This window comes from Clarias gariepinus, chromosome 22 (genome assembly GCF_024256425.1).
Source record: "Clarias gariepinus isolate MV-2021 ecotype Netherlands chromosome 22, CGAR_prim_01v2, whole genome shotgun sequence".
Taxonomy (NCBI): Eukaryota; Metazoa; Chordata; class Actinopteri; order Siluriformes; family Clariidae; genus Clarias; species Clarias gariepinus.
This window is the reverse complement of record NC_071121.1, coordinates 28,540,775-28,553,914: the sequence shown is the minus strand read 5'-3', so window position 1 is coordinate 28,553,914 and position 13,140 is coordinate 28,540,775. Positions and strand designations below refer to the sequence as shown.

Genomic DNA, 13,140 nt, shown 5'->3' with positions numbered 1-13,140 from the left:
TCCCATGACTCGTGTTCGGGTCCACATGGGTTAAGCTCTCGCGAGCGTGCGCGATAGCTGCGCGAGGGAACCCGGAAGCGGCGTTGGGTCACGTGTGCCGGTATAAAGCCGGAACCGGCAAAGGACCCGACACGGAGAGATGAGACAGCGCTCTGCTTTTTAAATGAGAGAGAGAGATTGTTTGGAGTCACGGAGGATTACTTTCCATGTCTGGATTAATCTTCACTGGACACATTCAGTACCCACTTCATTCCGTTTACTCGTGTTCCCGGATTTACCATCTACAACCGGTGAGGCCGAGCCATCTCTCATGTACACCATTACACACTTACAATAACACGGACTTGGACTTTCATACACTCTCACACACACGCATACATTTCAAACTTTGTTTATAGTTGTATATATTTTGTATCTATTGGTTGTCGGTGCACTTTATTTGTGTGTATATATCTTTTTCTCACTTAATACACTTTGGTTAGTTGTGGAAGTTATTGTTGTAGCGTGTCTTTACTTGCTCCGTGAAGATTGTGCAACACCGGAAGTGATTAATATTAGCCCGTGTATAGATTTAAGACCCCGGATTCGTGTAATTAGCTTTAGTATAAAACCTGAGCGTTACATGTATACTTGTTTCACATTCATTGCATTCATTCTTCCAAGGTTTTTTTTTTTATTATATACTTGCACAACATTACTGTATTTATTCATATGCATATTTATTTTCATGCATATTTATTCTTATAATTGTTCACCACTATTGGCTGCTAGTGTCTTATGAACCGCCATGCCTACTTCAATCGAAAGATGCAGGCTGCTTGTCAATACCGCATATTATGAAAACTACAGCTGGGGGAAGAGTTTTTTTTACAAAAATATGGCATAGTCTTCCAATTAACGCTCGGGACTCAGACACAGTCAGTCCCTGCTATCTGTTATCACCCAAATGTGGATGGGTTCCCTGTTGAGTCTGGTTCCTCTCAAGGTTTCTTCCTCAGGGAGATTTTCCTTGCCACCGTCCTCGGCTTGCTCATCTGGGACTACATAACACATTAGCTAACTACACATTTACATTTCATACACTCACTCACTCATTGTCTATACCGCTTTATCCTGTATTCAGGGTCACGAGGACCTGGAGCCTATCCCAGGAGACTTAGCGCACAAGTCAATGTTTATAGCTGGAGAAAGACCAGTGTGTGTATTCACAAATATATAGAAAAATAGTTTATTATGTTACATGTCTCAGCAGAACAAAACACAACAACATGCTCTGATGAACTTTCATTATTTATGCAAAATATATTGACACTGAAATAGAACACAGTACGTCTTAACAAACATAAAAAACAGTATTTCAGTAACGCCAGTAAACACACTCGCCGCGGTGATGCTAACGGCATGCGGCTGAGACACAAACATAAACATCCTTCATTTAAAATAACTTATTTTCTTCTTTTTTTTCATCAGATAGTCTTTAAAGCACTTCGGCACAAACTTGCACATGTGCACACACACACACACACAGAGGTCTATCCTCTCAGTCTGTAAAATACTGCAGTGTGTGAGAGCCTGAGCTGTAACCTTCCGTCCCGTGTGTGTGTGTGTGTGTGTGTGTGTCACTCTTCTCGGGTGATCTGCACTTTGGAGTATGAGTCACATGATGAAGTTATCCAGGAGGTGGGCAAAGGAACCGGCCAGCGAAACTCACAGGGTACCACAGCGTGAACGTTCCTCTCCAGGAAGTTAAAGAAGAACCTCCACCACACACGAGAGAGGTAATTCTGAGGAGAGTCTCTTAGAGACTGAAAGAGAGAGAGAGAGAGAGAGAGAGAATTATTATTATTATTATTATTATTATTATTATTATTATTATCTGATTCTGACTCTTTCAATCTGCTTCAGTGATTCAATTGTCTATTTGATTAACCAATTCACTGACTGGGTTCTTGTGTTTTTGGTTCTTATAGTCAAACACAAGGAGCAAAGATGTTCATCAGGGTGAGAATAAATACCAAGCACTACGTGGGATTTTCGGGTCTCTCTTAAAACATCATCAGGCCTATTGAGCGAAATCAAGTTGCTATCTTTTAACTTTGTTGTATATTTAGCACTAATAACTGTATGGGTTGTTGTTCCGCGGAAACAAAAGACAGCATCTTGATGTAGCTCAGGAAAACGAAGGTTGTGGAATTTGAACATCAATTTTGATTTAAGACAGACCTGGAAAAACCCAAATTATACCTTTAGATAACGAATATGAAAACAAACGTTGCGTAGATGACACACAGCCTCTGATTCAGGTGGCCAAGGAGATGATGCAACATGTTTTTATAATGTAATTTCAGCCTCATTAGTGCGAAATAACTGCCTTTAAAGACAAGCTGTTCCTGCTACTGTATATCTTCTGTTATCACCCAGATGAGGATGGGTTTCCTTTTGCCCTCGGCTTGTTCATCAGGGACAATATGATCATTATAATTGTTCGCATCTTTTGACTTCAAAGTCTGCTTTATTGTCAGTTCTGCTACGTGTACAGAATATACATATAGAGAATTTAGATTACCTTATTCTCAGTCCTTTACAAACGACATTAAGTAGAACAATTACAATGTAAAAGAACAAAAATAGTAAAAATAAATAAATAAATAAAATTGGATTTAACTGTCAGTTTAGGAAAACATTTATATGCTGGTCAACTTTGGTTCCTGACCTGTGATGTCACTAAAAATCTCTGTCTAATAAAAGTCATTCTCTGGCTCGTTTTGATAGAGACACTACCAATGAGAGATGACGATGTCGTTTCTTGCTAATTCCGTGACCGGTTTAACCATTATAAACCATTATAAACCATTATAACTTACATTATTCTCATTAGCACACTAAGGCCCATGTTACGAACTTAAAGGACTAGAGTTTACAGTTGAACAGTGCCTGGTCGTTGTTGGACAGGACATGATACCGCAGCACAGCGGCTCGTCCATGTCCCGCTCCGAGATACGTCTCACTGGCTCCATGCTGTGCTGGTGGTGTTTACCTGGTTGTTAGCCAAGGTGTGGTACCAGTAGAAGAGGCGTGAGGTAACGAAGTACGCCACCACCACGTCGACGCTGTAGTGCTCATGAGCCACAAGGATGAAGACCACGCCCACCATGCTCAGCAACCAGCAGCCCACGTGATACCACCACAGCCTGCGGGGGGAGTCTGACACAGGAAATAAACCATACAGAAGGTCAAGCAGATCACCTGCAGCTCATTCATCAATCAACAGGAAGCAACTACAAAAATCTGTGAATATACACATACATACATGCAGGCATATTGTCCAAATAAAACATCACCATGACAACCACCGGATAACATTATCATGACTAATTAATTAGCTCTGAGTCCACATTAAATCACAAGTGGAGGTCATTTCAGTACCAGAGTTTTGGTTGAAGTTGTCATACCACTGGTCAAATATACTGTCACCATGACAACCAGCAGCTGTTCAAACGTTACGATAGCTATCTCTCTAGCTTGCTAGCCTAAAATGCAGGCTATGTGGCAGGTACTGTCTTCCATGTGGTTTTATTCAGTATATCAGTTGTAACTGGGTAAACTGGTGGAAGCCTCCACAAGTCTCTGCAGTGTGGAGACCAGCAGTTAGCTAAGAGTAGACGAGATAGAACCTAGAATGTTCAGTGTGTGTAATAATGCTTTTAGCTGTAACTAGCTCGATGATGATGATGATGATGATGGACACACTCACACTCAGTAATGAAGAGGGAGGTGAGAGTGAGCATGACTGTGTGACCGCTGTACAGGAAATCACCACACATCATGTGTGAACCCGTGATGGACAAACCACCTCCAGAGAGCAGCTGGAGGATGCGATGCACTTTCCCTACTGCATCATCATACAGCTGGAGAGAGAGAGAGAGAGAGAGAGAGAGAGAGAGTAAGGGCTCATTACAGAGGAGATGAAAGCAAAGGACACACACACACACACACACGTGCATGCGCACACACAAACCTTGGGAGCACAGTTCATATGTGTGCTCGGGACAGGCAGCGTGGTGACATACATGGTGATGATGCGATACAAATACAGGATCCCGATCAGGAAGAAGAATCTTCGGCCTATGATTGACCTGAACACACACACACACACACACACACACAAAAACACAAAAACACACTTCCTTGATCATTCTGTCATCAGTGGACAAACCCTGAGCATATGGCAGCAGAACAAACACCACCTTCTTCTGAAAGAGCGCAGCATTAATTATTAAAGAGATTTTACATTTAGTCATTTTGGCAGACGCTCTTATCCAGAGCGACTTACATTTTTATCTCATTACACATCTGAGCAGTTGAGGGTTAAGGGCCGCGCTCAAGGGCCCAACAGGGACAACTTGGTGGTTGTGGGGTTTGAACCTGAGATCTTCCGAACCGTAGTCCAATGCCTTAACCACTGAGCTACCCCTGGAGTCTGTTCACTTGTCCCATGTTGGTGCAGAATACTTGTTTCTGATTGGTTGGCGGTGTGTGTGTGTGTGTGTGTAAAATCCTAATTTCCATGAATTCCTCATTCACATATGTACAGTATATACATTCTACACTTTCTAAAACTAGATATTGTGCTTGTGACTCCACTGAGCCATATAAAGTTATCACAGCAAATCAGAACAATTAAATCTAATAAGTTTCCCCAAATGTTTCCCTGAATTACTGTGTTACACTCAGCAGCTGTGTATGTAGTGTGTGTTATTACACACCAAGACACACATTTACACTACATACAGTATGTAAAGACAGCATTAGAGAAAGAGAAAGAAAAAGTGACATGCAGAAAGACAGACTAAAGGAGAGACAGGTAGAGAGACATTGATAGAGACAATCAGAGACAGTGAAAAACAAAGACAGGCAGAGTCACCATAATAAAGGGGACAAGTAGAGAGAAAGTGAGAGACAGGCAGAGGCACAGAGAAAAAGAAAGACAAGCAGAGTGCTGGTAAAAAAAAGAGAGGCAATGAAAGAGAGAGACCGGCAGAGAGACACTGAAAAAGAGTGATAGAAAAATGAGAGACAGAGAGACAACAAAAGAGAGACAATGAAAAAGAGGCAAGCAGAGAGATGGTGAAAAAGGGGACAGGCAGAGTCATCATAACAGAGAGGGACAAGAAGAGAGACAATGAGAGACAGGCAGAGACACAGAGAAAAAGCGAGATAAGCAGAGTGACTATGAAAAGAGAGACAATGAAAGAGAGACCGGCAGAGAGACAATGAAAGAGAGACAGTGAAAAAGAGACAGCAACAGAGCGAGACAGGCAGAGACTAAAAAAAACAGAGAGACAGTAAAAAAGAGAGACAATTAAAAACAGAGACAGACAGACAACCACAACAGAGAGAGACAGGCAGAGACAAAATGAAAATGAGAGACAAGCAGAGTGGTGGTAAAAAAGAGGGACAGTCAAAGAGAGAAAGAGCAGCAGAGAGACCCCGACAAAGAGACAGGCACAAAGACAGTAGCAGGGGGACAGTCAGACAAAAACCAAAGGAGACAGAGAGTAAATACTGACTTGTGTTCGAGACAGAACCACTGTGCGGTCCAGATGAGCGTCAGTGCGATGCCGATGACCTCAGTGACCGTAAAGGCCCACTCCAGACGGGGGACAAAATCAAAGAACTTATCGGGCAGCGGCGGGTTGTCTGCCTTCTCCGGGACGCGTTCGTGCACCACTGTTATCATGACCGTGGTGCAGAAAAGCATAGTCCCCGCCCACAGGAAGGCCACGCCCGTTTTCCACCACTCAGCCGGTAAATCCTCGACATGCAGGCGCTCATGGCGTGGCTCACTCAAACTGATGCGGACGTAGTCCTGGTTCTTACGCAGCAAGCGCGCAAATCCTCGAGACAGACGTGACTGGGGTGCGGTGCTGTCTGTGGGGTGATCTGTGGCTCCGCCCTCTTCTGTAATGGCCAGGGTGAGTTCTGTGGGCGGAGTCTGAGTGCATGGGGAAGTGTCCAGAACTAATACCTCAATGTGGCCATCACCCTCGTGCTGTGCGGTTTCCGAGAGGTCAGTCACCGCCATCGTACACACACCTGCCCGCAAGCTTCCTTACTCAGCGCCTCACACACACATACACACAGTCCTACACAACTGTGTTAGTTAAATGGAAAACAATCGCTTCCGATAAACAGAAACAAAACCACAAGGTGGTAAATATCTGCTGTTTCCTGTGTAAATGATGACCTGAGAGAGAGAGAGAGAGAGAGAGACAGTAAGTAGGCGTGTCAGAAATGGAAAAGTGTTTGTTACACTCATACTGAAACAACACTGGATCATATGTCACATGAAAATGAGCTCAGGAGTCTGAACCTCTTTCATGTGTTGTTTGTTAATTTTAAATTGTTTCATGCAAAAGACTGTTGCTGCATCTTTATCCTTGGATTTGTCCGACATCGCAAATTTCCTCGAACATACCTGATCATGTAGGAAATCCTTAAAGTCGTCTTTGTTTAGCGTGAATAAAGGTGCGCTCTGTGACGCTAAAGGTGTTTTAACGCCTGTAATTATAAACATTTAAACACAAAGTACAATAGGATCCAAGGGTGCTGTCTTGCTGAGATTTTTCTGGCTCTGAAATGAGCTCCGCCCACAGATATAACAATCATACTCCGCCCTTTTGTCCTAAAGTGAACTCACAAGGACGTGTGTAATCTGAACGAGGCGGTGTGTGCTGGGTGTGAAGGCTTGTCAATTTGCCTCCCACAGGATGTCGACTGGTACAGTTAAGTGGGCGGAGCCACAGATTCTGCCCCACTCAAGCTGCAGACTAACCATTGGAGCGGGCGACACTACACCCTACATCCCACTACACTGCATCCCTGCAACTGTAAGGAACATGTGCAGGAAAGGAGGAGTTTAGCCTGTGAGTCTGATGTAGTGTTGTTAATGATGTTCTACAACATCAGCTGTAACTTTAGTCAGGTTATAAATAAGACTTGTTCTTTTGGTGATACATTAGCGTAGCGGTTAGCACTGTCGCCTTGCACCTCCAGGCTTGAGGGTTCGATTCCCGCCTCGGGGTCTGTGTGCATTCTCCCTGTTACCTTCCACAGTCCAAAAACATAAAAACATGCAGACAGTAGTGTGTGTGTCTGTGTGTGTGTGTGTGCACGCACCCTTGTAATGGATCGGCACCATGCCTTGTGCCCGAAGACTCCTGGGATAGGCCCCTGAGACGCTGTACAGTATAGAAGAGTAACTCCGCTCCTCAGCACGACACAGTGATCTATTCTATTGTTGTGCCACAGCAGTTATTACTGTATAATTGTGATGTCATAAAGGAGGAGGTCAGAGTAATTCAAGGTCGAGTTCTCAGGCTGTACAGGCTACAAACTTGCTGTTACACAGAAACAACTTCAACTGTTGTTACATTAAATCCTCATTCCACAGTGGCCTTCACACACACGCACACACACACACACTACCTATTTACATGCCCCTGTAAACACCTTTATTGAGATGGTTTTCTGTATCTCTTATTTTACTACACATTAGCTCACACTTAGCACGCTAATTATTAACGTCTCTCCCTGCGTGAAGATGTAATCCATATGCCAAATAACTAACTTAATAAATTAATAAAGGCCTACTGTGATTCAAGAAACATTAACGTGCCTGCCCCATCATAAAGGTTTAATATATACTGTATTAGTTTATAATGTGACTAAAATGTGCTAATGTTTCACCAGAGTTTCTGAAATCACTAAAATGGCGCCGCCACTCCAGCACTCGAATGTTACACGAGTTTAGTCTCTATAACAACAGCACAACACTGCCGACACCTTGCAGTGCACCTGTTAACAAGGTAAACTGCTTTAATGCTGAGGTGTTTCTAACGGGCGGGGCCACAGGGTATTAACACGCACAATCAACACAATTACAATGATTTACAGTGATGTCAATTAAACCATAACAAGTTTTAAGAGATTTAAAAGTACACTACATGCGCCTGTATAGGCAGTGGCGGCTACTGCGAAAACATTCGGGGGGCGCAAACCTTTAATAATCGCCTGTAAATAGCCATGAGAAGTGCTAGAAAAGCACCAAGTGTAAGCTGGGCCGTGATCACATGACTGCTGCTTTTAGATTAGAAGAAGATCAGGTCGATCTGGTCCAGGCTCTCCAACTTATTTCCTTCGCCTTGTGAAGGAGTTTTTCAGCAAAGAAATGACAGAATTTCCTCTCATATTTATCTGCTTCCACATCAATCACTATTCAATACATTAACTAACAATCTGCTGTTAATGAGACTCGTTGAGAATGGGCCAATCACATGAGCCCAAATATTTAAAAACAATATTGATTCGCTAAGAACAAAAGTGGGAGGGTTGGGGGCGGACAGAGCTGTGCCTCAAGTATGATTTGAAAAAATCCTTTAAGAGTTCAGCCTCAGATCACAATTTACGCGCCTACAGAGACACTCGTTTATTTGGCGCCCGCGTACACCAACACAAATGAACGTAATACAGTTTTGATTTTTTTCAATTGTAAATAAATGATATTAAGTAATACAGCGGACTATTGTGACTAATTGACTTTATTAATATTGATTTTATAAATAATTATTTTGTTAAATAATTACATGTTAAAGTAGCATCCTTCTCCGCCTTATTGACTGGCCGCCGCTGTGTATATGTAGAACATACACCATAAAGGTACTAAAGAGGTACATTTCTGATAGAACCTTAGACACAAGAACAGGTTTAGTTTATAATGACATAGTTTTTCAGTATTTTACACGTGCACAAACTCAGCTGGTTTATTCCTCCCACAGCACAGGAAAATTACAAATATATAGAAATATTACAAATTACAGTGAAGAGGATCAGTGGAGACGAGTGAGTTCATGATGTCTCTGATGTTATAGCAGCGATAAACACTCACTTCCTCTTTCTCTCCATATCTCGTTATCTCTCTATCTATCTATCTATCCATCTATCTATATATATATATACACACACACACACACACACACACACACAGTGGAACCTTGGATTGCGAGCGTTACTCAAAATTAAATAAATTTTATCTTGATAAACGAGTGTGTGTGTGTGTGTGTGTGTGTGTGTGTGCGCGTCTGTCACCCCACTTCAGCAGCGACCCCCTCCCTCTTTTCTCCTTTCTCTGGTCTCAATCACTGCATTACTCACTCCGCCATCTAGTGGACAGGTGAACAATAAACCCACCTATCCACTCGATCGCAGTAGGACGTAATGGTAAGGATTCATGTTCTTAAAGAGCGGAGAACCAGCAGCTGAACATGAGAAGCAGAGAGCACGTGTGTCATTAGTTTTTGTTATAACTATTTTATGCTTTTCTGTTGTTTGTCAATAAAGGCATAAGCTACAGAACTGCGTTACTACACTTTCCCATGGTAAACTGCAGAGTAATTTGTTTCATTTTTACTTTATATTTTGTATTAATGATTTTTATATGAATATTTTTAAGTTGTGGAACGAATCATCTAAGTTTCCATTATGTCTTATGGGGGAAATTTAATGTGATATGCGAGTGTTTTGATAAATAAAAGACAGGTTTTGAATTCACTCTTTTACTTATATCTTTGTTTCACTGGGGGACCAGAAACCAGTCTCAGAAACACTCCAGTCTGTTGCAGTGCTTGATTTCATTCATGGTGCAGATATTTGCCTGAAGTTCAACCTGCACCATAAATAAAATTAAAATGTTGAATAGACATGATGTTATGAGCAGTTTTGTGCCAGATTATAAACCACAAGTTTTGACCGTGTACTGTACTGCACATGCGCTAGAAACAACTGTGAGCGTGTCTCAAATCGAATTTATACATTTTGCAGTCCTTAGATCTCTGCCTGTAGTTTAATCTGCACCATCAGTGAATCTAAATGTGGAGTAAAAGTGATGTTATGAACAGTTATGTGTGGGATTTAATAATCTACTGTAAAATAATCTACTAATGCGCTACTGTCTCAATGTAAACAAACACCTGCACCAATAGATATTAATTAGAAAAGATAAAGTGAATATTTTGACTGGGATTAGTTCATATTTTCACTTTGGCTGAAATAACAGCGCTGAAGTGGTATAAGTGAATTTTAACACGCTGGAGTGGTTTTAAGACAAAACTTCATCTTTATCCTTTTATCTACTTTTTCCATTTCTCATCTGTGATTCACTCTCCGATTACCGAACAGGGAGTGTATTTGTCTGAGCACCAAAGAAGGACAACTTAGTGTAAACAAGGCGTAAGATACTCAACCTTACAGAATGGGATTTCTTTGTATTAATAAGTTAGACAGAGAGTTCTGCTGTACAGAGAGACACACAGACATGGACGTGGGCTTCAACCTCAAATAATAATAATAATAATAATAATAATATCACTGATTACATTAAAGATTTAACATGTTAACTGTTTCTACAGACTCTTTACCTGTCAGTGATGTGTACTTACACTAGTCATATTCAATTTTCTGTTTTATTTGTATAGCGTGTTTAACAATTGTCATTGCACAAAGCAGCTTTACACAATCAAAAGAATTATTAAAGTTTGTATGGAAGGTGAATGTGTATGAATTAAAATGGTCAGACAGTGTGAGAGACTACAGTTCCTGCTTTACACAGCGCTCACACTGGAGACTCCTTACACTCATGTTTTAAACACATGCGTCTCTGCTTACATCTGATGAGTTTCATGAATCTGTTTATCATCAGTGTCGCTGTACACGTCCCTGTGAATGAGTCGCTGCGATGGAAACCATATCGTACGGTAGAGAGAATTAACACACACCTTCTTATCAGAGGATTCAACAGCGCCAAGGCATTAATGAGCAGTGAAATTGTTGCATGATGACAACCCCTTAGCCCTTTCCCAATGTGTGTGTGTGTGTGTGTGTGTGTGTGTGTGTGTGTGTGAGCGTTCTGAATTCATTCATTAAAAATCCAGGACACCTTTAATTAGATAGAATCACACCTGTAATGCGGCGGTTTTGTGAAGATCAGCTTATAGACGCCTTTAACCTTTTTCTAGCAATTATAAAGAATTATTACATAATATTTAGTAAAAAATAATAACTGCTAAAATATTATCCAGAATATTTTCAGGGTTAGATGATTAGACAACAATCAGAGAGAGAGAGAGAGAGAGAGAGAGAGCGTGGGTATAAACTGCAAATAAAGGTGTGTCTTCTGCTGGAAAAATTGTATCAAAGGCTGTAAGGTGCCAGGGTGTGTGTGTGTGTGTGTGTGTGTGTGTGTGTGTGTGTGCGCGCGCGCGCGAGACTGGAGCTGACACACCCTGCTGTCCCTCGACTTTCCTCACAGGTCACATTCTTTCACTCCTTTATATGGCTCTGTCTTTCTTTCTGTTTAAAATCAGCATCTAACACTAAAACAAACACTTCACACGTGCATGGATGTATTTATTTATTTTATTAATTTATTAATGATTTATCCATCCATAAATAAGTTTTTCACTTAATCGATCATAACAATTAATCTTTTAAACAACAGCAAAAAAAAAAAAAAAAAAAACGTCTCAAATTCTGGCAGAAAAATGTCGGATCCTTTTGACGTGTCCAAGTGATTGGACCCAGTGAAGGCCGTCGCTGCACGCAGTGTAAAAGGAGTTCAATCAGATCGTTAACCTTTATGGCATGTTTTTATGTGATAAAGATGATGATGGTGGTGATGATAGGCTGCACCCATGAGGTTATTGACCCGGGACGTGACGGGATGGACGCTCCACGCGCGCGCGACACATCTCTTACATTAGATCTAGAATTAACAGGATGGATCACATGGAACAGTCCTGCAGTGTAATCACTGTAGTGTTTAAACGTCGTGTAACCCGAGTAAGGCCCGCGCCCCTCAGAGCAGCACGGCGCCTCTTTCAGGGAACGATGGAAAAAAAACACAGCAGGAAAAACACGGAAATGTAAACACACTGATTACTAAGAATAATCCTGCGACACCTGAGCACACAGAGCCCCGGGTACTAACGCAGGTACTAACGCAGGTGATAACGCAGGTACTAACGCAGGTACTAACACAGGTACTAACGTGCACAGCCTGGAGGCTCGGGTGACACAAGAGATCACAAGACCGTATGGATATTTGCTTATTATTTGTTTACAACGTTATCTTTCCCGTAATCCATAAAACCGATGGCATTTCCGTAACGTCTTTATAAGTCACACTGTGATGTTAGAAACGTTCACTCTGATCACATTAGGGAGATTTCTGGCTTGTAAACAAGCATTTAATAAATACGAGCACTCACCTGGATCTGGATTTCACCTGAACTTCGCCTGGATCTGATGATGAAACTCCCAGCAGTGTGTGTGTGTGTTTGTGTGTGTGTGTGTGTGTGTGTGTGTGTGCTTCTGCCTGGTGTTTTCCTGCTCACTCCACACCCACAGGGACCGAATAGGAATCTGAAGCCTTCACCTGCTGCTAACACCCACCTGTGTCTCAAAAACACGCCCACTTCTGGTTAAACACCACACCCACTCAGAGCTCCGGTGCTTGTCTCAAATGTATAAATAACTCATATATGTCTCTTTCATTATCACTTACATTGCACAGTTTTATCATATACATTGCACTCTGTATAATAATGTTTTATTACTATTGCACTACATATTCATTCTGTACATACTGTACTGTACACACATCTATATATATGGATATGCTCATATACATGACATCACCATTGCACAATGTTTGTACAGATATACTGTATGTTACCGTACATTTATAATACCTACTGTACCTTCTGTACATAAGAACTCAAACCACTGTACATACCAACCCAGAACATTATTTATATTAATATATCTGTTATTTATTGGAAATAGGTGCTAACTGCATGTCATTGAACTTGTACATATACGACACACAGGGACACTAAAGCTGAATCTAATCTAATCTAAATATACATTGCCGGAACAAAGTCACACACTCTAAAATATCATTCAGTCACCGTAGACTTTGATTACAGCTCAAACTGTGGTGTCCAGTTCATGTGTGTAAGTGATTCCTCGCGCTCCCAGACTCGCTCTCTCACACTCTGTGGAGCTCCTTATGGGAAGAAGAAA

At 41.6% G+C, this 13,140-nt stretch overlaps 1 protein-coding gene across 1 annotated transcript; it reads right to left on the bottom strand.

Moving 5' to 3' along the window:
• Nucleotides 1-1,212: 1,212 nt before the first annotated feature.
• Nucleotides 1,213-12,407, bottom strand: sgms2b (sphingomyelin synthase 2b). Its single transcript, XM_053482212.1, has 6 exons — nt 12,324-12,407; nt 5,571-6,247; nt 4,019-4,136; nt 3,755-3,908; nt 3,038-3,204; nt 1,213-1,805 (listed from the first exon to the last, which is right to left on the bottom strand). Exons 2-6 carry the CDS (start codon nt 6,083-6,085, stop codon nt 1,620-1,622), a joined length of 1,140 nt encoding a protein of 379 aa, XP_053338187.1. The 5' UTR covers nt 6,086-6,247; nt 12,324-12,407; the 3' UTR covers nt 1,213-1,619.
• Between the last annotated feature and the right edge of the window lie 733 nt (nt 12,408-13,140).

Excerpts from the sequence above, each read along its gene's own strand:
- sgms2b (XM_053482212.1), bottom strand. The coding sequence starts at position 6,085 with ATGGCGGTGACTGACCTCTCGGAAACCGCACAGCACGAGGGTGATGGC. Across the intron at positions 4,137-5,570 it reads TGGTTCTGTCTCGAACACAA|GTCAATCATAGGCCGAAGAT; the intron begins GTCAGTATTTAC and ends GTGTGTGTTCAG. Across the intron at positions 3,205-3,754 it reads CTCCCTCTTCATTACTGAGT|ACTCCCCCCGCAGGCTGTGG; the intron begins GTGAGTGTGTCC and ends TTCCTGTGTCAG.